Raw genomic sequence first — 24,821 nt, 5'->3', positions numbered from 1 at the left:
TCTGGGTGTCTCCCCCGGACCTCCTCATTTCTGAGCGACTGAGGGCTGACATCAGTCTGGTCTCCCCCAGGGCTCTCTTCAAAGGAAAGGAGGTGTCGGGATGGACAGAGACGGTCCTTGGTTGAGAAGGAGAGAGGAAGGGAGATGAGAAAGGATGGAGGAGGGAAGGAAATAAAAAAGAGGAGGGGGGTGGGGAGTCATGAGGAGAGCGTGGGGCCACCGGTCCTGGGAAGAGCTGGACCAGAGGCGACAAGATGGGGATCCCAGCTGCAGAGGAACAAGATCACACCTTCCCAAGGTTTGGGGGGGCACTGGGGTGGGCTGGGGTCCGCGCCGCAGCCTCACCTGTACTGGGGTGGGGAGAGGCGAGGCGGGCTGCTGCTGCCGTTGCTAGGCAGCGGCTCCACGGGGGCACCCGCGTCGTCGTGGCCGAGGGGCAGGAGGCTGCTGGCGGAGCCAGGGTTCAGCATGCCGGGGCTGTTGAGGAGGGGAAAACTGCTCTCGGCCAGGGCAGCCTGGAGGGTACAGAAGTGGAGGCCCGTCAGTGGGCTCCACCTGGTCAGGTGATGTCCCTTCCCCAGCCGTTGGGAGATCTGCGCCCTGGCAGATCTCCGGTGCTCCTACCTCTGACCCTGACCTGCCTCTCAGCTTTGCGGAGAACCCAGGCTTGACGTATTACCCTCCAGGGAGACAGAGGACCCCCCCCGCAACACAGGGACAAGCCAGGGCAGGAGACTCCATTGCCTATCTATGCCAACCTCCCTGCCCTGTGCCCCATGTCTCTGCCAGAGAGGATGGGGGAGGCTCTCTTCTGAGGCCAGCGAGCTGGAGGAAAGGTGACGGGGCTGGAGGGCACTGGTTGGGGACCAGTCCACTACCTGGTAGCTGGCGTTAAGTGTTCCGTAACTGAGGCCCGAGATCATGTTCTTCACCAAGGTAGGGCTCCTGGAGGAGAGAGAAGGCATGTCTGCTTCATTCATTGGCTTACTCCTCACTCAGGCCTTGACCCTAACTGAGGGCCTGCTCTGTGCCAGGGGAGGTCCCGTTCACTATCCTAGAGGTCATAGTCGGCCGTGCCCATCTTGTTCAGCCCTCCTGCTGACCTGAAGCAGCAGGAACCAAGAGCCGCCTTCACAGGAGAGCTGCCCGGGCTCCTAGGGACCCTGGAACACGCCCAGAGCCTCCGAGCTGATGAGTGGGACAGAGATTCTTCCCTGTCTTTCTCCATGCCAGGCAGCCCAGTAGCTTTTCTCCTCAGTTTAGATTTCCTGCTGTCCGACAAGATCTGAGTGATAGCCTCCACAGACCCCTTTCTGTAAAATCCACTTTCCTGCCATCCTGAATTTGGGGACATCTAGTATGCTGTGTGCTCAGCCTGTCCCCACATGCTCTACACCACAGGCTTTTCTATACAAAAAAGTGCTCCAAGAGTTGGGTCAGGAAAAGCAATGGCTTAAGGCCATCCTTCCACAGTGACTACCCCCAGTTTAGAGTGTCTCAGAGAGGTTAAGAAACTGGCCCAGTGTCACAGAGCTGGGGAGAAATAGAGGTATAATTAGAGCCTAGGTCTTCTGATTCCAGGGTGAAAATGGGACATAAAGATTTCAAGTGTTGGGACTGGCACGTGAGGGCACTCAGAAGGGGTGTGGTTCATTTTTGAATCCCAACCCTGCCCCAGCCCCCACTTCCGCCTGAAGGTAAAGAGGCTCTTGTCTGGGAGAAGAAATCTTTGAGGGGTACAGGCACCCACAGATATATATATCTAACTTGCTTCACACCTCTCTCTGCCTCCCCATAGGCCTCTGGCCCAAGAAGCACAGGCAGGCCCACGTGAGATGTCTGGGGTGGAAGGTGGCGGTGCTGGAAGGGAAGCTGAAAGAGGAAGCTCTGACCCTCTCCCAGGCTCCTCAGTCTCCACTCAGAGCGCTACGTGGGAGAGATCAGAGACCCAGCTCTGCCAGGGATCTGCTGGGCGACTGCCTTCCAGCCCCTTGCTCTCTCTGGGCCTCCTCTCCCTGTAAAAAATGAAGAAGTGGGGCCCAGGGATCTCACAGGTTTGGCTCATCTTGTGACAAGAGTGGCTCTGGGGATGGCAGCCCCTTTGTCAATGGCCACGCTGGTTGCCACCTGCCCACACCCTGATCCCCGGTTCCTCTCAGCTCCTCCCTTGCTCAGAAGCAGAAGACTGAAATGTCCTCTCCCTGAATCACCTGTCACTTCCAGACTCCGGGCTCTCCTGGGCCCCTGTGGCCTCATTTCTCCCCGCCCTCCCCCACGGCAGGAAGGCTCTGGTGCGTGGAGGCGCCCTGGGGAGGTATGGGGGGTGGCCCACGCACCCCGTCATCTTTGGCGGTCTTCGTTTCTGGTACTCCCGCTCGTCCACAGTCCACACGGCACCCTTGACGTTCTCCACGCGCACGAAGCACTTGTGCAGGCTGAGGTTGTGTCGCACTGCATTCTGGGGGTACAGGGACAGGAAGCAGATGCTCAGAGGGGGCCCCTCCTCCATGCGGGGGAGCACAGGCAGGAGGGTTCTCAGGTCGCACCTTCCCCGGCCCAGTGACAAGCGGCAGCGGGTGGGCAGGAGGAGACGACGCAGCCGGAGCGGAGGGAAGGCCCCTTTCCGCCCTTGGAGCTGGGGGTCCCCGGTACCCCTCGCTGCCGCCGGCCCACTGTATCGTCTGTTCCCCACCACATTTTAGAAAACTCTGTCTACCAGGTGACTGACACCTCGTTAGCAATAACCCATTTTCCCACCATCATCAAGCAGATGCATGCAGTCGTTGGGGCTTCTGAAGAACACAAGAGCCCATTCAGGCCCTGGCCCCTCAGTGAGCCTGGGACATCGTAGCTCAGGCACACACACAGTCTCCATTAAGCCTCAAAAGTCTTAGGAATAACTCAGGAAGCCTTGCTGCAACTTCCTCTATCCCCCTGGAGCATGGGAGCCTTGACTCTGGGCTGTGGCTTAGACTGTTATTGTTTAGCCACTCAGTTGTGTGACCCCATGGACTGTTGCCTGCCAGGCTCCTCAGGTTCATGGGATTTTCCAGTTAAGAATACTGGAGTGGGTTGCCATTTCCTTCTCCAGGGGATCTTCCCCACCCAGAGATCGAACATGCATTCTCCTGCATTGGCAGGTGGATCCTTTACCACTGGGGCACCAGAGAAGCCCTCTGGCTCAGAACACATAGCTTATTGAGAGCACGAGGTATACAGTAGGGGCCTACTGCATGCTTGTTAACATAAAGAAGCTGGGAGAAAGGAGCCTCTGAGTTTAGTGGCTGTACAGCAGGAAAAGAAGGGAAAAGAAAAGTCACCTTGGCAGTCCCACATCCTCCCAGCAGGATAACTTCAGGAATTGAGGTCATCTGGTTTGTAGGACACTTGGGTGGGGGCAGGGTGCTTGGCCCAAATCGCCCCCTGGGAGCCTGGTCTAGGGCCCTAATCCATCCGCCAGCACCCGCCACGCCCCTCACTCCTGTCCCCCGCTCTCCTCTTTCAGCCTCACACCCCCAGCCGTCCCTCCCCCTGTTACCTGCCCCCAGCCTCCCCACCTCATCTCCATACTTGTCTCCTCTTTACATTTCTAAACGGGAAGAAAGCAGGCTGGGCGGGCAGCCCGTGCCCCTGGAGATCCCCTCTCCCTCTCTCCCTTCCAACTCTTGCCACTTGCAACTGGCCCGATTTCATTACCAATTTTAATTTGCCTCTAATTAAATCCTGTGTATTTTTCCAACTCGCTTGCTAATCCACGAGGGAGGCGGGCGGCTGGAGTGGAATCTCTTGGAGCGATAATTACAAAGGGCCTAATCACGCCGGGGCTCCTGCCTTGGAATAAATTTGCCCGCATTACGGGGCTCCGATCCTCCGCTTTGCAAATGAGAATGACCCCAATTTCCGAGGATGGCCTCACCGGGGCTTTTTTCCCTCATTTCGAAGCCTGATTCGTGATGAGAGACTAATTCGTTACGCTGAAACATTAACGGCAATTTAAGGGGTCTGGCGGGGGCTGCGTAAACAAAAGGACTGGCCCACAACATGGGCCCTGGGAGGGGACGGACACAGGGGGAGGGCCGGCAAGGACCGTCAGCTTGGCAGATGGCTGCTCTGTCCCCGGATGAACGGCAGCTGGCCTGGCCCACACCGGCTCCCGACCCTTCTGCCCTGGTCTGAGGCGGACAGCATCCCAGGCTGGGGGGCCCGAGAAAGGAAAGGAGGAGGGAGGAGAGGAAGCTGAAATAGTTGAGAAGAGGAGGGACCTCAAGGAGCAGACGAACCGGTGGAAAGGAAACAGATGAGTCGGGTGTGTATGCAGGGTGCATTTCCCAAGTGACATGAGTGGCAGCTTGGCGGCAAAAATCCTGAAAGTCAGAGTGGACCACAAGCTGAGATGGTTTCTGTTGTGCCACAGGGAGGGCACAGGTGCTGCCCTACACGTGGCAGAAGCACCAGCAGAGCACAGCTCAATGGGACTCACTCACTGAGTGGGCTTCTTGCTGGGACCTAAACGAGGCAAGGGGAGGTAGGGGTGAAGACCTCCACGGAGGGAGACACACTGCTGAGACGACAAAGGCTGGGCCACCAGTCAAAGGTGGTTGGTATGAAGGCCCAGGGGGTTGAGCTATGGGAGGGGTGGCTTCCTGATGGTCATCGAGGGGTTTAAGGAGTCACCTAAACCAGCTCCTCCTGACCTCAAGAGGGATTGTAGAGGTGATATAGTTAAGAGAGGACAGGAAAGGAGGATAGGTGGGTGAGAGGCACTTGGCCCCCAAGAAGGAGGCTGTCTGTAGCAGTGAGGCTCCACACTGATTCCCCTAAAGGTAGCGGATTAATATAGTAAAGCAAATGTTACATAACAACTGTAATGATCCCGACATTTGTATAGGACTCTGTCCTTTATGAAACCTGGTATCCAAACCGGCTTGCAGGTTGGAGACTGAACCAGGTGGCCCCCAGAAGGCCCTGCTGGCTCAGAGAGAGGGCAGGACTGTGGTTGGCAGGAAATGACATCACTCACAGCCAATCAGAGCAGCTGTCCCAGCCTCGCTGCATCTTTGGCAAGCATTGGGAATTGGGCATAGAGATACAGAAGGTCACGAAGCAGTCTCTCCTGCTGAACTTAGCACTCTCAAGGAAGAGAAGGCTGGGCTCTGTACAGACCCTACCTGTCCTGATCACTGGTGGGGAGGGGGGTCCCTGTGACACTTGTGGAAACCTGGTGGGCCAGGGGAGGTAGGCTGCTTAACTGTAGCTTCTGCTCTGGCCAGCAGAGGGACTCAAGAGCCAGGGATCTGATTCAGGTCCTGCGACACTGGGCCCTGGTATCCATCCTTTCCCACAGGGCACGGACAGTTCCTTCTTTCCCCTCAGCCGCTCCCACCCTGCTGCACAGAATGTAATACTTTCACCCGTCAGACAGACAGACAGACAGACGCACACCCCCTCATGCTGGCTCTAGAAAAATAAACAGCTTAGTGTCCCAGCTCACATTTCTGCACCCCATTTTTCTAGGGTCCCTCCCTTGCCTCTTTCTGGTCCCCCAGGAAAACTCTACAGCTGAAGGTGTTAAAATGACTAACTGAATGAAGACAATTATCTTCCTGCCACTGATGGCGGAGCTGGGGAGAGTATGAGTGTCTGTGTTTGTGCCCCACAGTACAGCCCAGGATTTCGGTCTACACACACGTCCAGGCCTGCAATCACCCATCCCCCCAACCCCCATACCCATTCTAGGCTTCAGAGTGTGCACTTTGGCAAGGAATCTGGACCTTCAAGGTCTCCTGTGAATGGGACCCAGGCCTCCCTACCAGGTTCGGGCACTACTGACTCCTGGAGGCCCTACTTCAGGGGGCTGGGGTCTTTGGGGCCAAGCGGGGGCCCTCTAGAGAAGTGGAGGTGGGGGTGGAGGGGCCCAGGGCCCAGCCTGGGGCCTGCTGAGTCTTTTGTATAGAACTGCCTCTCCAAGGGGCCTGTTAGCCAGCTTTGGTTTCAAAGGGATGTGGCAATGTGCAAGGTTGCCCAGGGCCCTGGTGAGGAGGAAGGGGCATGCCTTACCTTCCAGGTGGCTGTGTTCCTGCGGAAATAGGCGAACATCCTGGTGAACCAGTTATAGATCTCATTCAAGGTCAGCTGCCTGTCGGGGGTTTCCAGGATGGCCTGTGGACAAGGAAGAAGTACAGGGACCCTCAGTCTGGGCCTCCAAGGGTCACAGGCCTGTGTGCTCTCCCTAGCTCTCCTCTAGGGCCCTTAACTCGTCTGAGGGCAGAAGATACCCACAGAGGAAGCGCATGGACAAGCCTGGGGGTGCTCTCTGGTCCCCTGAGAGGGGCAGGCTGGTTGCAGTCCAACCAGAGGCTAAAGGGGACACAAGTCTCAAGGGCCATGCACTTGTTGGAGGAGCGTGTGAATTTCTGCTGGAGAGAACATGGCTCAAACAGCCCCTGCCCTCAACTGGGAAGGAAAGCAGCATTCTTGAGAGAAAGTAGAGCAGGCCATTTGGAATTTATCCTGGTTTTGGCAAAGGGCACCCCAAGCATGAGATGGAGTGTGTGTATGAGAAAGACAGAAAAGGAGACAGATGAGTGACCGTAAGTCTACTAAAAAGTAGTCTCACGGGAGTAACCTGTATGTGGAAAAGAGAGAATGGATGACACAGTGGGTATGAGCAGCAAAAAACAGCGAGTGTGCTCTCAGAGACAGGTCCACCTGACCAGCATGCTGGATCAGCCGAGGTCCCATGGGAGAGGCCACTGGTTGAGAAAATCGCGGGTGCGAGCGGGACGGGACTCCCGTGATGCTCTCTGCTCCCAGGATCCCCTGGGGGCCGGGACCCTGAGGGAGGTGCGCAGCCAGTGTGCTGCCCTCCACCCACTCCCTGTGCCTCCCCACGGCTGGCTCACCTGGCGGATCAGGGAGGCGTAAGTGAAGGGCGGCCGGACGTCAGCGTTCTTGTAGAACTCATGGTTCTGGGCCAGCTCTGGGGGGAGACAGGCAGGGCATGAGGAGGTAACCGGAAGCGGGGGCTCCGGCTGTGGCGGAAGACGCGCCTCCCCACGGCAGCCCTTACCTGAGGAGATGGGAGAGCAGAACTTGTCGCTGCTCCTCCGCCGGGCGGGGCCCCCGCTGTGCAGGGACGCGGAGCCCAGGCCGGGGGGCCTCAGCGGGGTGACGGGGGCGGCGGCCGAGGTGGGGGGGTGCGCGAGGCCGTCTGGGAACGAGTCAGCTGCGGAGACGGTCACCTTGGAGAATGAGGAGGAGCCGGGGACTGGGTTCAGCTGTGAGCAACGGGGCAGGGTGCTGAGCCGGGGGCCCCCAGTGAGGGGCCGGGGGCGTGCGGTTCTGAGAGCCGCAGGGAGGGGAGAGTCACTCACTGGCTGGCTGAAGGGCTTGGGTTCCGAGGGCCGCATGTGCAGATGGGTCATCATGGCCTGCAGCCGCTCGCTCTCCTTGGCGAGCTGTGGAGAGGCCGGCGGTGAGCGGGGACCTGTGCTAGGGGCAGCCGGGCCCTCTTCCCCTTCCACATCCCAAACCCCCATCTCCAGCACCTCTCATCCCTGCCCCCTGGTGTCTCCCTCCATCTCCTGCTCCGTGAAACCCTCCCCACTTATCCTGACTCTGTGTCCCCGGCCTGGAGCCCAGCACAGCCACTGCCCGTCAGTGCCCACTTCTCCCCAACAGCACACGCCTTTTCTCCCCGTCAAGGGCAGAGGCCGTGGCTGAAGTTCAGCGGCACTTGTGTGTGAGTGCCCTCACACACTGAATGGGGATACAGGAATGGACGGATGATTCATTCACCCCTATTCATAAATTCAACGGATCTTTCACAACCACCCTCTCACGCCAAGGTGCTCTGCTGGGTACTGGAAGGCAGTGGGTAAACATTGGTTGGCTGCTTCAGGGACTGTCCCGAGTAGCCTCCAAAGTATTCCAGGCTGTAGAGCGTGGACTCTGGAGCCAGACTGCTCTGGTTCTAATCCCAGCTCTGCTACCCACTGGCTGAGTGACCAGAGGCTGCACCTCTGTGTGCCTCTGTTTATGTCTGTAAAGTGGGCATAGCATCTTCCCAGGTGGCGCACTGGTAAAGAATCTGCCTGCCAACGCAGCAAACGCAAAGGGACACAGGTTTGATCCGAGTTGGGAAGATGCCCTGGAGTAGGAAATGGCTACCCACTCCACTATTCTTGCCTGGAAAATTCCATGGGCCAGGACTCTGGTGGCCTACAGTCCATGGGGTTGCAGAGAGTTGGTCACGACTGCGCACACACAAAGCGGGCATAATAATGGTACCCACCATATAAGGTTATTCAGAGGATTCCTTGAGTCACCTAGATGTTTAGCATAGCACAAACAGGTGCTGAATATGTTAGCTATTTATTTTTGTTGTTTTTATTAGTATGCATCTCTTTGGGACCTCCCAGCAGAGTGGCCCCCAACCCTGGCTCCCGCCTCAGAATCCAGCTGTGTTCACAGACCTTGAGAGCCTAAGATGACCCTTGCAGGAGCCCCCCCGCGCCCTGCCCCCACAGCCTGGGGCCACACCTGGATCTCCAGCTGCTGCACCACCTGCATCTGCACACGGCACTGGGCCGTGCTCCGGTCGTCCAGAGCGTGTTCTGTGTTGAGGTGTCTTCCGGTGGGGAGGAGGGGGCGGACAAGAGAAAGTTGGCCCTGGTCGCCCTGCTGTCACCACCCTCCCCTCCCCTCCTCTAATCCCGCCCACAGCCTGGAGAGCAGACAGACCATGACATACAAAGAAGGGAGCCAGACAAAAAAAAAAAAAAAACAGGGCCACGGAGGAAGCCGCCTTCTCGTCAGCCTCCTTTGATGTCTTTGCTAAAATCCCAGCTACAGAGAGATCTAATTGCAAATGAACTAATTAAGTAAACCTCTGACGAAGCGTGAAAACAATTTGTTTGACCCTGATGCTGCAAGGGTCTGGGAGACAGCGGAGTTAATCAGTCAGTGACAGAGCCTGGCACGGCTGTGGCAGCTGGCCGCCTGCTGCCAGCCGCCTGTCCGCCAGGCCCGGAGGCCGTCTCTAGGCCGTCACTCTTGGGGCTGGGCCTGGGGGAAGCTGGGGAGGGCGGTGGGAGAAGGTCTCTTCCTCCTCACACCCGCACCCTACTGGCCTTCAGCTGCCTGGCGACTGGGGACTGGGAACAGGGGACAGGGAGGGGAGGCTGCTGGACCAGGAACACAGACTGTGGCGGGGGGGGGGGGGGGGGGGGGGGGGGGTAGGAGCGATGAGGGAGTTGATGGTGCAGAGAAGAACGAGCCCCCCCACCCCCACCCCCGCCCCGGGGTGAGGACACAGGACACTTGGGCAAGTTGGGTGGCAGGCTAGGGGGACAAAGGAGAGGGGTGGTGACACCTACTTGATAAACTGGCCCAGGTCTTCACACAGGGTCTCACAGCCTGGCCACTTGCACTCTCCGTGTCCGTACAGGGGGTGGGAGCCAGGCGTCTCCTCGTGGGAGGAACTGCAAGAACAGGAGGGAGAGAGGGATCAGGGACCCTGAACACCCCAGCAGCCTGGGGTCCTGCGCAGTCCCAGCTCCCTTACGGATGAGGTTTCAGTCCCTAATACAGGTTCCCCACAGGCTGAGCACAGTTTTGTGTGCCCCGGGAGAAGTAAACCCCCAGCCCCCACTATGGCAGCCCTCAGGGTCAAGGCCAGCCCCCAGGCAGGTGTGCAGTGCCTCCTCCCGGCCCGAGCCCCATACCTGTCTCTCCGAGGTGTGAGCACAGTGGGCTGTCCGTTGGGCAGGGTGTGGTGGGAGAGGGGGGGTGAGACTTTGGGGGGGGCGGCGAACGAGGTAGCGGTGGTGGCCGTGCCGGTGAGGTCCAGCCCCTCCTGCTTGACGCTGTCCTCGGCGGGCTGCCCGGGGGCACCCTCGCCCTTCCACAGCTGGGGCAGGTCCGTGGGGCACACAGCTGCTGCGAGGCAGAGAGGGGAGGCTGGTGGGGCCCCAGGAACACAGGCGGCCCCCTGCTGCAGCTGGCTCCTGGGAGCCCTTGGGGGCAAGAGAGGGCGGTGGGGTTGGGGCTGGGTGGGGGCTGGGCACTCACCTTGCGGGAGGGTCTGCAGGGGCCCCGAGGCTTGGCTGGGCTGCAGGCTGACCAGCCCCTGTCTCTGTAGGTTGAGCAGGTGCTGCTGCTGCAACTGTTGCATCTGCAGGAGCTGCTGCTGAAAGGCCAGCTGCTTGTTCCCCAGGGCCTGGTGGGGGGCCCGCGGGGGCGGGCAGAGAGGGGTCCCCTCAGCCTCGGGTGTGCCATCTGGCCCCCATCCCGCAGCCACCCCCTCCCAGGGCCTGTCGGCCCCTGGAGCTGTCGTGGTGGCGTCCGCCGCTGCAGCCTCCCTGCTCCCGGCCCAGCTTCCATAGGGCTGCATGCCGCCTCGCGGTAAACACGCCTGCACGCACGCACGCAGGCGCGCAAACACACACACACAGCCAGACCCAGACACGCAGCACGACGCCCTCCCTGCTCCCGCCTCCCTCCTTCTGCGGCTTCAGCTCCCGCACCACAGCTGTGCTCGCCTTGGGGGGGGCAGGGGGCTCTCATCACAATGATGGATGAGCCTGTCAGACTCGGGGGGCCACTCCTGCTTGGCGGGCACCCTTCCCACATGCCCGGGGTGCCCCCCTTCTGCTCTGAGGAGGGGGCCTTCTCCCCTCCAGCTCCTCTCCTCTCTTGCTTCTTAGATACAGAGAATCCAGGAGTCTGATGGGACTTTAACAGATCAGCATTGACAGGTCACCAGACAGGGGAACAGACACATCGCTACTGCCCAGGTGCCCGGCGCCCGCCCGCACTTGCTCGTTCTGCTCTTGCTGGCTCTCTCTTCCCTGCCCCTGGCCCCTGATCTCCCTACCAGCGCCCCTGCCCCCCGATTCAGTACTTCACGCAAGCATTGGCGAGTCAGTCTGTCAGTAAGTCTTTTCTAAAGCCCCAGGAACCAAGCAAGTCCTGCGTGCTTAGGAGGCAGGGATGGCTGGGCCCACCACCCTGGAGGTGGGAGGATGAGGGCGGGTGGCTTCTCAGTAAACCCACTCTAGAGACAATGCAGAGAATGTAACAAATACAACACCTCCAACGGGGAGGCTGAGGCTGGGAGGGAATGACTGGACGACAGCAAGGCAGCTTCTGGGAAGAGGCAACTCAGAACATGGCTGTATGTGGGTGGCAGAAGCGGGGCATGGGGCAGGGGCAGGGGGTGGGGGGTGGTACAGGGCCTGGTGTGGAAGCTTAGGAGGCACTGTGGCACAGAGAGGGAGAGTGATGGGGGCTGCGGGGTACCCTGGAGAGGCAGCACAGGATGCTACAGGACGTGACAGGAGTTGGAATAGAGCTAAAGGGACTGAAAGATTCTCAGGACCAGGCCTGGAGGGCTGAGGTGCTGGGTCACTGAGATGAGGAGGCGGGAAGAGGGCAGGACCACTAGGCAGCCTGTCCTGAATGAGGACACTCACACATCAACACGTGTGTGCTCAGATACCCCAGGGCTCGGTGCTTCTGCTCTCCTCATCCCACAACACGAGGCAAGGAGATGCGGACTGAATGGGGTTGAGGGGAGATAGAGGAATGTGCCTCCACCCCCCGCCCCCCCACCCATAACCCCCTCCCCAGCCTCTCCTGATTTTTCTACTGTTCCCACAAAGCAATTCTCTCCCAACCACTCTGGGATGCCCAGCCTCCAGCCAGGACGGAATTGAAGTGGCGGGTGAAGGGCAGGCGTCCTTTGAAGGGCATGTCCCGCCCTGCCCAAGCCCCTCACCTCTTTGGGTTGCTGCTTCCCGGCCTGCTGTTGGGTGAGGAGTTGGAGGTGGAGCTGTTCTTGCTGCTTCTTGTAATATTCCTGCAGCTGGGGGTGGATAGCAGGGCGGGAGGGGGTTAGCACTGGCCGGACTGCTGACCCCAAGGCAGCACCAGCCCTCTCAGGACTGGGCTGCTGAGAGACAGATGGCTCAGCAGGGAGGGCTGCCCTGCCCTCCCCGGTCTGCAGTCTGCGTGGAGAGAGGTTCTTCCCTGAATAGAGCCAGGACCAAGAGCGGCAAGGGGAGGTTCCCCCACACTCCGCGCCCTCCCTCTCCCTTAGTAGGTCAGGAAAAGGTGGGGGATGGTCTCTGTCCCTCCCTTGGGGTTTGGAGATACAGGTGGGGCCAGCAGGCTGTGAGGGTGTAGGGTGTGGGGGGTCTGCTGTGGGAGAGGCCTGACCTCTGACCTCTCCCCAGCTGTCCTGGAGGAAGGCAGGTCAGTCTGGCCTGAGCAGTCTCTCTGGTTTCCGCCACTGCTGTGGCTCTTGGTGATGTTGCTAGTAAACAGGGTGGGAGTAGGGAGGCTGGAACACCCCGTCCTCCCCTCCCTGCCCTTCCCTCAGCCCCGGGGGCAGACTCACCTGCTGGATCATGAGCGCTTGCTGCTGCTGGAGCAAGGCCTGCAGCTGGGGGGGAGACAGGATCTGCTGCATCTGCTGGGGGGTGAGCATCTGGGGCGACATCATGGCCACCGACACGGGCACCTGCAGGATGGGCTGGGTCAGACGGCTCACCTCCACCCCTGCCCCACGGAGGCCCCCACCCAGGGCCCCACCCCCAGCAGGGCAGAGTGGGTGCGGAGTGAGCAGCCTTGGGTTCACATTCTGGCTCTGCCACCTGCTAGCCGTGTCTCCGGACAAGTGACTTACCTCCTTCATTCTTGGTTTTTTTCTTAGAAAACAAACATTTTTTGGCCATAGAACCTATGGGATCTTAGTTTCCCCAACCAAGGATAGAATCCCGTGCCCGCTGCAGTGGAACTGCAGAGTCTTAATCACTGAACCACCAGCGAAGTCCCTGTTCTTGGTTTTGTTGTCTCTGAAATAGCGACAGTCTCAGAAGTAGCGACAGTGCCTGCCTCTTAAGGTCATCACAGGGGTTAAGGACCTAATACTTAGAACAGAGCCTGCAGATGCGCTGTGCTTAGTTGCTCAGTTGTGTCCAACTCTTTGCAACCTCCGGGACTGTAGCCCGCCAGGCTCCTCTGTCCATGGGGATTCTCCAGGCAAGAATACTGGAGTGGGTTGCCATGCCCCTCCTCCAGGGGATCTTTCCAACCCAGGGATTGAACCCAGGTCTCCCGCATTGCAAGTGAATTCTTTACCATCTGAGCCACCACCAGGGAAGCTCTTATATGCAGTTCTTGGTGTGGGAAGATTAGAACCTAGTGACACTGGTCAGTAGAATCGATGCTTTGCAGGATTTCCACCCTCCACCACCAAGTGATGGGGAGGGGCGGCATGTAGCCACTGCCAACTGCTACTCAGTGTGTTCTGATAACAGGACCCACAAGGTGGGCCTGGCTAGGAGGGCAGCCTGCAGCCACAGGAAGGTATCAAAATGCCCACATGGTGCTAGGATCTGGACTTTGGCCCAGCTCACATCCATGTCATGTACTCCAGCCCATCTGCCTACACGGCACATGCAACGGCCTGGAGCTGATGCCCAGGGAGCACGGTAGTGCCATCCTGGGTGAGTGGATGGAAATCCAGAGGTCCAAGTGGGGTGGAAATACCAGGCAGGAGCACAGGGAGGCAGACCACTGCTCCTTCTGGGCACTGAACTTGCCATGTGACCTCCTGGCAAGTCACTGGCCGTCCCCAGAATCTCCCGTAAAACAGGGATCGGACTGCGAGAGATGCCTCCATCCTGCTGGAACATGCATGGTTCTCAAAACAGGGCAGCTTTCTGTCCCCCGCCCTGGGTGAGGCCTCTCTAAGAGGCCCAGAGAATCCAGCTCCAGGCAGAAGGTTCAGGGAAAAGCAGTACCATTATTCTTTCCCCCAGTTCCCGCCTCCCCTGAAATCCCCAAGCTGGGCATTCATAGCCAGGGTAGTCCAAGTGGCAACACTGTCTTGTTGCCCTGCTTTAGCAGGAGAGGTGTCCTGACCAGCCCATCGGCCACCCCTCATCAGTCTTCAAGGCCTACGTGGTCAAGACTCTGATCTCCTGCCTTACTCTCCAGCCCCAGAACAGCCCCAGCAGAGCTGGCACACCACAGGCACTCGATGTAAGTTTATGCTTCCCCGAGCTGAGGTACCTTCCCTTGCAGATCAACTTTGGGGCGGGGAGGGAGAGGAGCCAGTGGCCTAGTCCAGGAGGAGCGTCCTGCAGAGACTTGTCCTGGTTAGGACAAGACAGGTTATGTCCCCAGAGGGCTCCTGGGCCCTTTCACCTTTCCCCAGCTTCATGGGTATGGCAGAAGAGGAGGAGGAGGTTCCACTCAGGATCCCTGGCAGGGGCTGGGCTCAGCCTGAAGCCACCAGTGAGGTTATCCCCAGGCAGAAGGGGGACATGCAGGGGACTGAGGGACACCAGCAAGTCTCACCGCCCCCACCCCATAGGCAGTGGCCAAGCCGCAGCCCTGGACTCCCCTCCTCTACCCCAGCCATCTCCATGCAAACATCCCTGGAAGGGGCACCTTGCTTTTTAGCCATGGTCACACCGGGTGAATGAGGGTTAGGGTTGGAATTCATGCCCAGGTCTGTGCGCTCCATAGTTCCCACTGTGCCCAGGTCCTGCACTGCCTGCCTCACCTGAGCAGCTCTTGAGAAGGGCTGGGAGAGTGAGCGGAAATGGAACCATCCAGAGAGCTGAAGGGGTCAAAGAGGTTGGAGATTCCAAAGCCCAACCTCCCTCTTTATAGCTGTCACTGGGGAAGACGGGGAAAAGTCAGGCTGCAGGGCTGTTCTCGTCCCCACCTCGGAGGGGCCTGCGGTAGGGGGCAGACCACGGCACAGGCCCAGCCCACCTTGCAGAGCCAGCCTGTATCCTTTGCTGGGCCCCCCAACAAGGTAGTGATGAGCTCAGTCGTGGATTCCTGAGTCAGGTGACCCAGGTTCTCGTCCCTGACACTGACTGTCCTTTGAAGTCCCTTAAGCTTCCCTTTCTGCATCCGCTAACTGGGGTCGGGCAGGCCTGCTTCCCTGCTTCACAGGACTACTCAAGAGGAAGTTGTTGGCAACTGATAATGTACCAGGCTAAGCCCTGTATGTGCATCAACTCCCTGAATTTTCACAGCCACCCTGGGAAGAGGGCACCATCACGGTCATCATTTTATAGATGAGAAAACCGAGGCCTAGAGGGACAATGGGGAAAGGGGTAAGTGGAAGTTATTTGTGTGTCATGAAACTCTACACAAACGTAAAGACAATTACTTTTGAAAACCCTCTGGATATTCCATTTTCCCTCTGTGCCCCGACTCCTCCACGAGTGCACCCCAGTACTTGGGCCCCAGGGGCATTACACGGTAAGGGTCACTTGAGACCAGAGTTCTGGCCCTCCCATGCTCGTGGCTGTGGGGACTGACCTAGAGCAGATGGCCAGGGCTCCGGCCAGGAACACTGAGCCCAGACACCCGGGAGGTCTTTCCAGGCACCAGGGCTGTGAGTCACTGCAAGTGGCCTGCAGGAAAGGATGCGGCATTTCCTTCCTTGGGGCTTTCCTACTTGGAGGCAGGGGAATGGAAGAGATGACCTTGGAAGTCCTCCCCAGCCTCTGCTGTTCCTGCCAACTGGCCGAGCAGCTGGCTGGAGAGGTGGCTGCAGCAATCTGGACGGATTACCTTGTGTGTACTCGTCTCTAAGGTAGCTCAGCAGGGTCAAGAAAGGTCAGTGAGGTGGCTGCTGCCTGCCGATCTCCTAGACCGCCTGAACCCATCCCTTCCCTTCCCGCCCTTGGGGGTTCTGAGAACTGAACTGGAGCTCCCCTGGTGTCCCCAGTGACCCCCCTCTCCAGGCTGGGATGTGTCAGGATGGGCACCGTCAGCGAGTCAGCTCGGCGAGGCCCGTGAGTCACCATCTGGAGGGCGGCCAGGGCAGCTAAATGCTTACAAAAGCCCTGGCAGTGTGAGCCCCGGGCAAAATGCCGCCAGCTGCCTCCAGCCCCACCCTCAGCGACCCTGCTTAGGCTCGGGGCCCTCCAACCACCATGCATACGGGATGCTGGGCTGGGAGGAGCAGAGATGGCACCTGACACAGAAGAGGCCCATTTGGAGGCTGAAATGGATACAATTTGGTGCCAGAATCAAGGACCCAAACTCAACCTCTTTTAAATGGGTGAGTGGGGAGACTAGGCCAAGGTTGTAAATAACCCTTGAGAATAACCAGAGAGTAGTCCTCAGTCGTGGCTGGAGCTGCAGCAAGAAAGGTCGTGGTGAGACACCAAGAACTTCAAGGAATGGCAAGGGGGCTGAGAAGATGAGACAGTGGCTGGCTTAGCTAAGGGGCTGCCCCAACCACCCTTCTGAAGAAAACTCCTAGCTACCTGTACTGCCTTCTGTGAGTGACTCTCCCTGCCTGGGACCCAGGCCCAAACCAGGCAATCTCCAGGCTGGAGCTGGAGACCTAATCTGGCATTAGAAACTCTTGTGAAGCTGGCTCTGAGAGAGAGGGGAGGTGAACACAGCTAGGGGGTGAGCGGGCAGGCGATCCTGCCTTGAGTTGAGGACTACTGGGAAAGCGGCTGCCACTGAGCTGCCTGACTCACCTCATTCAAACTCCAGATTGACATAATGCACTCTCCCGGGTCCTCCTACCAGCCATGAGATCACAGAAAAGCTGTTTCCAGGCCCTGGACCTCACTTGGGGTCAGAAGCCCCACTTCCTTGAAAACTGAACCGAGCATGGGGAGGGGAGGCAAGGAGGGTGTCCAGGGTTGGAGGAGGAGGGTCACTGGCTGGGACCCCAGGCTCCTGGAGAAGTTCAGACATGGCCCTAAGAACCCCCATCTCCCGGAGCCCAGAGAACCATCAGGCCAGGCCTCTGTACTGGGGACTGTGGTTCACTACTGTGCTAAGCACGGGACAACATCACAATGTAGGCAGGAAAGAGTGTGTTCTGGAGCTAGTTGTTTGGGTTCAAATCCTGGCTTGGCCTCTTGTTAGCTGTGTGTCTTTGATCATGTTTCTTAACCTCTCTGGGCCTGAGTGGCTTCATCTGCAAAACGGAGCTAATAACAGCATCTATCTCCTAGGATGGTGAAGATAAAATGGGATGATATCTGTAAACCACCTAGTGACTGCCCCATGGTAAGCACCGTGCAAATGTTGTCAGTTTAGGAGGTACTGTTTGTTGAGTGACCTGTCATTGTTGGTGGTGGGGGTGGTTTCCTAAGGAGGATTCCACAGAGTCCCTTCTTTTCTCAAGTATTTCAGACCCTACCCCTCATACCCAGCCACAAAATCCTTCTTGATGCCTGACCTCGGTCCTTCCAACTACCATCCAGCTCCTTCCTCTCACTGGGTCAACAGACCCTCTCTGGATTGGGGAACATTGCAACCGTTCCCCAGCTGACTCCTCCCTGATTTTAGAAGGTGGTGCTGGCTGGACCAGGGGCTTCCCAGGTGGCACAGCGGGAAAGACTCCACTTGCAAATGCAGGAGCCACAGGAAACCTGGGTTCAGATCTCTAAGTTGGGAAGATCCCCTGGAGGAGGAAATGGCAACCCACTCCAGTGTTCTTGCTTGAAAAATCCCTTGGACAGAGGAGCTTGGCGGGCTACAGTCCATGGGGTAGCAAAGAGTCGGACATGACTGAGCATGCAAGCTATTCTAAAAACAGTAGGCTGGGCCTAGGGTAGAAAACTCAGAACAGACTCAGCACAGTAGCCTGAGGGCCACTTCAGACCCAGGGAGTATATGGGGGTGGGGTGGGGGTGGAGAGTGAAAGTGTTAGTCACTTAGTTGTGTCCAACTCTTTGCAATCCCATGGATTAGAGCCCATGAGGCTTCTCTGTCCAGGGGATTCTCCAGGCAAGAATACTGGTGTGGGTAGCCACTCCCTTCTCCAGGGGATCTTCTTGATCCAGGGGTTGAACCCAGGTCTCTTGCATTGCAGGCAGATGGGGGTGGGGGGGTGAGGGGGGTGGAGGTGGGGAGGGTGAGTTCCCTAGTTTAAACAGACCCAGTCCTGACACTACAGGAGACATGAGAACTTTATACCTCATTCCCATTAGCTCTCTGAATTCTGTCCTCCCCTCCCCCGCCCAGGCCACTACCCCTCTGTGCCAGGCTCCTCCCCCTGAAAGATGTCTCATTGGATTGGAGGCTTTTAGAAGAGGGCCACTGTCTGGCACCTTTAACTTCTTGACCACACTTACATAAAACACAGATCTGCGTTCAGAGCCCCAGGACAAAACCCAGGCCTGGGTCCTTGTCCAGGCACCCAGTTCCCCATCCCTGCCCTGCCCTCTTGTCCCCACTTCCTTCCCTCAGCACCCCACCCCCCAAGGCTCCAGCTTTGCTCACCCTTCCTCCCTTAGATAAACTTCCTTTCAAAGCCCCGCTTAATCCTCTCCCCAATTCAGAGTGCCCCCCCTCTCCCTGCAGAGAGGGGTGGGGAGAGCGAGGAAGCTTGGTGGCTGGGCCAGGCAATGGGGAGGGGGGTGGGCTACCCACGGAGCTGTGACCCACCCCGACTCAGACTGCAATTCTCCCAAGTTCTTTGTGACACAAAAGGTAAACAGAAGGCCTGGCTTACCCCCGCCCCCCACCCCATCTCCCCTCCCCCAGCCGGCCAGATGGGCCGGCACACCGGGGGGAAGGGAGAGGGGGAAAAAAGGGCAGATTGTGCAAAGGAAAACAAAAGAGACAGAGAGACATCAAGAGACAGGAAACGTGGGGAGACAGAGGGTTGGTGGGTGAGAGAAGAGGTGGGGGAGGACTGGGCGCGGTGGCCTCATCGAGTGAGAGCTGGGGAGTGGAGGGGAGAGGGACGGACTGAGTGACCCAGAAGCGCTGGGAAGAGACCAGAGGCGGTGGGCAGAGAGGTGCAGACGAGGAGGGCTGAGTCAGACTCAGACTCTGAGCGACTCGGCTTGGGGGGAAGGCCTGGCGGTCAGGTGCAGATGGGAGGGCAGCGTTTCTCCACCCACCCGGCAGTGACTGTGGCTCCCGCTGGGAAGCTGCCCGCTCTCTGGCACTGGGGATGGGCCAGAGCGCTTCTCTGGCGGGTCCTCCCCTCCCTTGGTGCCCGGTCTACCCCGACCAGCCAGTGTCCTCCTCACCTGCACAGCGGAGGCCGACTGTTTGCTGTCGTTGTTCCCTGGGGAGCTGAGGCCCGAGGCCTGCTGCAGCAGGAACTGCCGGGCCACCTGGAGAGCCTGCAAGACAGGGGCGCATCAGTGCTCCAGCGGCTCTAAGGGACTTTTGGAGAGAATGAAGGGGAGGAGATCAGGTTCACGTGGAAGGTGGTGGGAATGAGTGAGTGGGTCACGGGGTCCACCTGGGCTTGTGGATAAAGCTAGGAGTCATTGAGAGAAGCTACCAGGCTTTGGGGATCAGAGCCTGGACTCCAGGGACTCACTCTGGAACTGTTGGGACTCAATGGGGCAGTGGTAAAGAATCCGCCTGCCAATGCAGGAAACATGGGTACAATCCCTGGATTGTGAAGATCCTCTGGAGTAGCAAATGGTAACCCACTCCAGTATTTTCCAGTATTGCCTGGAAAATTCCATGGACAGAAGGGCCTGGAAGGCAGCCCATGTGGTCCCAAAGAGTTGGACATGACCGAGCACATAACACACATGTCAATGGGGGAGCAAACAGAAGGGTGGGCAGTCAAACAATGATCCAGGAGAAAATATTAACATTAACAACAGAGATGATTTGTTGAGCATCTACTATGTACGTGTCAGGTACTTAACAGGGACGATCTCATTTGATCCTCTCCTGGGAAGGTGTGAGGTAGGGATTATCAGACCCATTTTGCAGATAAGAAAACTGAGTCTCCAGGAAGTTAAGTAATATGCCTAAGATCACATAACTCAGAAGCATCAGAGCTAGGATTTGAGGCCAAGAAGCCTGGCTCCCAAGCCATCTGTCTTACTGGGTGATAGGTAGTCAGTCTGAGGGCTCATGGGAATATCATCCACTTGAAGTCAGAGCACACAGTTCGGTGGATGAAGGTCTGAGCATTGCATGGCTTTACGAGTCCAGGGGGGTCTAGGCCCAGGACATCATGGCACTTGGGGAATTGAACTAAATCCTGAAGGGAGTGTGAACTATCAGTGAGGCCAAGATGGACCTGAGGTGGTAGGATCATGGGAATGGGAAGTGCATGGAGTTTGCAGGAGGAGCATCTCTGGCCAGTCAGTGGGTAGGGGAGGTGGGCAGATGGGCAGTGAGTGGGAAGTTGGGTAGGAGAGGTCTGGCAGGAAGGGAGGGCCCAGGAAGTTCTCTGTAAGGTCTGCCAAGCCCTCCATCCCTGCCCCTCACCCACACCCCCTCCCACTCCAGGTCAGTAGATGGTGCAGAGGCAGGGGGGTACAGGGCTAGTTTTGAATCCACATTCCAGAAGCAAAAATCTGTCTGTCCCCAGGTTCCTCGAAGACCTCCTCAGGGCCCGGAGTGGTTGTGTCCAGGTCATGGACAGCAGGCTCTGGCATCAGGCACACCTGAGTGTGAAGTCCAGCTGTGCCACCGCCCCCCACCACCCCCGTGGTGTGATTGTGGGCAAGTTATCCCCTCTCCGTGCATCTAGACCTCCTGCTCTGCAAACCTGGGCCACCACCCAGCTCCGAAACACGCAGGGGATGGGGGTGTTAAAGGACCAGTGCTTGGCACACAGCTGGCATTCTCAGGATCCGCTCCTTTCCCGTCCGAATCTCTCCGCCTCCCTTTGTCAGCTCCTCCAGCCTCTCCCCAGCACACCTATTAAATGAACCCACCTGTGGCCCCCTCGCACATGCACATTGCAAGCTGAGCACCACCAAGGTGGCTCTGGAAGAGGGGGCATGGATGCATGCATACTTCCCCCGGCCCCCACTGAAAACACTCAGGGAGCCCACTGTGTACCAAGCGTAAAGGCACACCCCCTTCGCAGCCTTTTCATTGAACAGCTGAGCCTCCCAGAGGCTTAAATCTAGTTCACCTTAGGACAGTATCTAAACACACCATGGTGTTCCCTATGGGAATGTGTCCCTGGGAAGAACTGGGGTCCAGATTAGCGTGGCCCTCACCAGCGCTTCAGATCCTAGACCTCCCCCATGCCCTTCTTTCTGCAGACCTCAGCCTGGAGAACTAGCCCAGGGGTGCTTCTCTTTAAGACACACATCAGAAAGTAGAAATCTGACCTGAGTCAAGGGCTCCGAGAGGCTGTGGGAGGAGGTGTGGGGTAGAGAGAGGAAGGAAGGTGGCCGAGTTGTCATCAGGAAGGGGCTCTGCTTCTATGTGCCTCATTTTTAGGGACCCCCCCCAGGTCTAGTGACACAAGCTAGACAGATGTTCTACGTCCTCCAAAGGTAGAGATGGGGTAGAAAGGTCAGGGGTCAGGAGCTGGCAGCCCACGCGACCCAGAAGGGGCGCTGGTCAGGGTGGTCAGATGCACCCCAGATCTCTAGTAGGAACAGAGGAGCCACATGGGAAGGATTTCCAGGGGAAGTTGAGCCGGGGCGCGCTGAGCAGTCTCCTGGTGGGGGGAGTGGCCTGGGGGGCTGAATTCACTCCCCACTCTCCTACTCTGTGGGCCCCTGGAGCATGAAATTACAAGACTTACAGGGAAAAAATGACAGGGCCTTACAATCTCATTCCTGTGAGAACTCCCTGAGGCAAGCTCTCGTCACCGCACCGTCCCCCACCTCCACTTCCCCAATTCCTACCACTCTGAGCTTTTCTCCTGTTAGACCAGGTGACAGCGGACCAGGTGAAATTCTAGGCCTGGCCAGCGTGTCACCTCCTCTGACCTCCCAGCCTTCCCCACACACTCCTTCCAGTTTCCGGTGTGCCCGGGACTGTGCTAGGTGCTGGGGAAACAGAACATGGCCCTGTCCCAGGGCTGTGATGAGACGTCGGAGGCTGAAGCGGCGATGGGCGCCAGAGCCCAGAGGTGGTGGCAGTGCTGACTGGAGTCTGGAAGGGCAGGCTCACCAGGACTGCACCAGGACGGTGAAGGGAGAAGGGAGAAAGCATAGCGACCCCCACCCCACAGACAACAGAAATGGACAGTGAGTCTGGGGACCTTGAAACCACTTCCAGGGACAGAAAATCAAGTTGTGTTGGGGGTAAGTAGGCACAGAGGCTGGAGAGCCTACGGGCTGTTCCTCCAGGCACTTCATACGTTCATCCTTTACTCATTCATTCACTTTCATGGCCACTTGCCTCGTTACTGGCTTGGAGAAGATTGAGGGGTGACAGAGAAGATGGGGGAGGCCACAGTGGGCAGCACATGCTCATTTCATGGACTTTGTTTACAGCCCAGCCCCAACACCCGACCCAATGAGGGACCTGGTTCCACCTACAGCTGCCCAGGGGTGGGTGATGGGTGGACAGGGGTTTGGGGCCCAAGCTCCCCTCCACAGATGTCCTGGTCATTTATGCTTAGCGCACTGTGATGCTGCTTCATCCTCACCCCCATCCAGACCCCCAGCCAGGGGTGGTGCTCCAGGAGGAAGGGCGGGCCAGGAGAGGCCCTTTGGCCCAGGAAGTCCTCCCCCAGGGTGGTCACCCATGGGATCAGGTAGGTCTGAGACTTTCTAAAGCCCCATCCGACTCGCAGTCACCACCCTGGCACTACAGGCGTTAAGTCTACCCCGCCTGCCTCAGCTAGGGCCTGATACATCACTGCAGACTGCCCACCTCTGAGACATGTGGGAAATGACACCTCCCACCCAACCTTGACAGATGCAGCCCCTCTTTCTCCGCTGATGACAACCAGGTCCTGGCCTCCTTGAAAACAGAGACATTGTTAAATGGATCAGTGGGTTCCTGCCCCGGCCACCAGCACCTGGCAGACACCCTTGTGAAATGTACTTGAGTCTAGGCTGAACAGGGAAGGCAGGCCCAGGCTGACACAGAGCTCCGGAGCCAGCATGTGAATAGGGCCTGGCAGTTTTCAAAGCACTTCTACATTTAGGTGAAGCTTCCCAACCTCGAGCTAGACAGGGCAGGTGTCACTGGCTTCATTTGACAGACAAGGAAATTGAGGCCCAAGGTCCCATAGCTAGGAAGTGGAGTTCAGACACCGCCGACTGCCCAGCCCCCCTCTACCCCATGAAGGGATCATCGTGATCTCATGCACAGTCTGGTGAGGCCTACAAATGTGCCTTCCCTGAAGTCTCGGGAGCTTGCAGCTGTCTAGACGTGAAGGGGAGGTACAGCTGGATGAAATGGGGGAAAGACCAAAAAGAGAATCTCCCCGGGAGGAAAGTGGGCTCAGTTCCCCCTCCCTGCAGGCCAGAGATACCCAGATACAGCTTTTGGTGGAAAGAGGCAATTAGGGTCCCATCAGGGTTGGAAATTCCCTGGAGGTCCAATGATTAAGACTCTATGTTTCCACTGCAGGGGGGCAAGGGTTTGATTCCGGGACTGGGAACTAAGATCTCACAAGCCACGTGGTACAGCCGGAAAAAAAAAAATCCCACCAGGGAGAAGGCATGGAGGGCTCAGGAAGCAACAGGAAATTGGGAACCAGTTGGCCTTTTCAAGCTTATTTTCCCTCTCCCTCCACCGCTCAGACTGAAAACTGAATGCCCAGCTCTGTGGTTTGGGAAGTGGGGTCTAGTTTTCCTCTCAAGGAGGCAGCACTGGTCCTTTCAGTTCCTGAACTGAACAGGTCCCTGGTCAAAGGGATCTGGACCTAAATCCTGGCTCCCCCATCTACTGAATGACCTTGGCTAAATCCTGCTCTGAGCCTCAGTTTCTTCCTCTGTAAAATGGGAATAACCCTGTAGTCAGCTGAGGTTTGTTGTGAAGAATACACGAGACAGTGTACATGGAGTACTCAGCAGTGTGGCACCCAGCAGGTCCTGGATGGACGTTAACTCCTGTGATGGTGATTCATCTTTCACCTTCCCAGGCAGCTCCTGATCATTTGCCCACTGCCACCAGAAGGACTTGTGAGCCAACCCCTCTTCCATCTACACCCACCCCCACTCCCCCTCAAGCCTAAGAACTCAGTCTCGCTAATGAAGCCGAACTCTCCTCCCCCCACTGCCCATTCAGAAGTCATTAGCAGGATCTCCACAATTAGGAACAAATGGTTTATAACGGATGGCACCCAGGGAGGGCTGCGCGGATGGAGGGGAAAGAAGCTAGTGCTTGGAAGGCAACAGGGAGCTGCTAGGAAAAGAAAAACAAGTCCTGGGGCAGAAGGGTCTCTCCTCTACGGGATGAGACCACACCCTCATTTCTGTCTGGGAGAATTCAGGGAAGGACCAGTGACCTCTGTGCGGAGGTCAGGTGCAGGGATGTTTACCAGTTCTTTCTCCAAGCTAAAGGATTCCAGGTCTGTGTTGGGGTCGCAGCCTTGCTGTGTGCGTGTGCATGTGTGTGTGAGGACGTGGTGCTCAGGAAGACAAGCTTGAAGGACTGAACTTTGAGAACAGAGCAGCAGAATCGCACAGATCACAGACCTGGTGAGCCGGAGGGTTAAAGGGTTATCTAGTCTGGTGTTTTCCAAATTGCTGGCCTGGCCATGATCTAATGGGGGGTCATAGAGTATCAATTGAGAAGGTCAAAAAAAAAGGAAAAAATACACACACACATGAAAATATCAGAGTTAATACATAAGCATAAGCATTGTTTCATGAAACTGTGCTGCTGCTCCAAACAAAAGGTATTTCTTACGACAGATTCCAGCAAAAATATCTGCCAAACACTGATGTAGTTCACTTTATCGATAAGGAAATGGAAATTCAGAGACGGGCAGTGAAGTGCCCAGAGTCATACAGCAGCTGAAGCAGAACCTGAATCCCCTGGGCCTGACGTGGGCTCTGAACAGGGAAGAGCGGCCAGGAGGTGGGCAGGCAGGATGGAGGACCCCCAGGAATTAAAACTCTGGTTTAATT

General features: G+C 57.6%; 1 protein-coding gene and 1 long non-coding RNA gene across 8 annotated transcripts in view; one reads left to right on the top strand and one right to left on the bottom strand.

Annotated features, from left to right (window-relative positions):
• Positions 1–24,821, bottom strand: part of FOXP4 (forkhead box P4) — a 50,692-nt gene that overhangs the window by 1,945 nt on the left and 23,926 nt on the right. For 2 of the 6 annotated variants that reach the window (XM_061398133.1, XM_061398134.1), the window contains exons 3-16: positions 19,044–19,139; positions 12,401–12,523; positions 11,780–11,866; positions 10,072–10,219; positions 9,726–9,939; positions 9,378–9,482; positions 8,542–8,629; positions 7,374–7,457; positions 7,070–7,277; positions 6,903–6,979; positions 6,058–6,159; positions 2,337–2,458; positions 879–945; positions 346–515 (exon numbers count right to left, since the gene is read on the bottom strand). In XM_061398133.1, the coding sequence (XP_061254117.1) occupies positions 346–515; positions 879–945; positions 2,337–2,458; positions 6,058–6,159; positions 6,903–6,979; positions 7,070–7,277; positions 7,374–7,457; positions 8,542–8,629; positions 9,378–9,482; positions 9,726–9,939; positions 10,072–10,219; positions 11,780–11,866; positions 12,401–12,523; positions 19,044–19,139 (1,691 nt within the window). The remainder of the gene's footprint in view (positions 1–345; positions 516–878; positions 946–2,336; positions 2,459–6,057; positions 6,160–6,902; positions 6,980–7,069; positions 7,278–7,373; positions 7,458–8,541; positions 8,630–9,377; positions 9,483–9,725; positions 9,940–10,071; positions 10,220–11,779; positions 11,867–12,400; positions 12,524–19,043; positions 19,140–24,821) is intronic. The other 4 variants (XM_061398135.1, XM_061398138.1, XM_061398136.1 and 1 more) reach the window with 4 other exon arrangements.
• LOC133236247 (uncharacterized) lies at positions 10,184–20,611 on the top strand. Of its 2 annotated transcripts, XR_009732810.1 has the most exons (5): positions 10,184–10,796; positions 13,912–14,049; positions 15,060–15,140; positions 17,013–17,067; positions 20,357–20,611. It is a non-coding gene; the product is annotated as an uncharacterized LOC133236247 (long non-coding RNA). The 2 variants fall into 2 exon arrangements; XR_009732809.1 differs by lacking the exon at positions 10,184–10,796 and having other exon boundaries at positions 13,113–14,049.

Source organism: Bos javanicus, chromosome 23 (assembly GCF_032452875.1).
Source record: "Bos javanicus breed banteng chromosome 23, ARS-OSU_banteng_1.0, whole genome shotgun sequence".
Lineage (NCBI taxonomy): Eukaryota > Metazoa > Chordata > Mammalia > Artiodactyla > Bovidae > Bos > Bos javanicus.
This window is presented reverse-complemented; position numbering and strand designations above follow the sequence as displayed.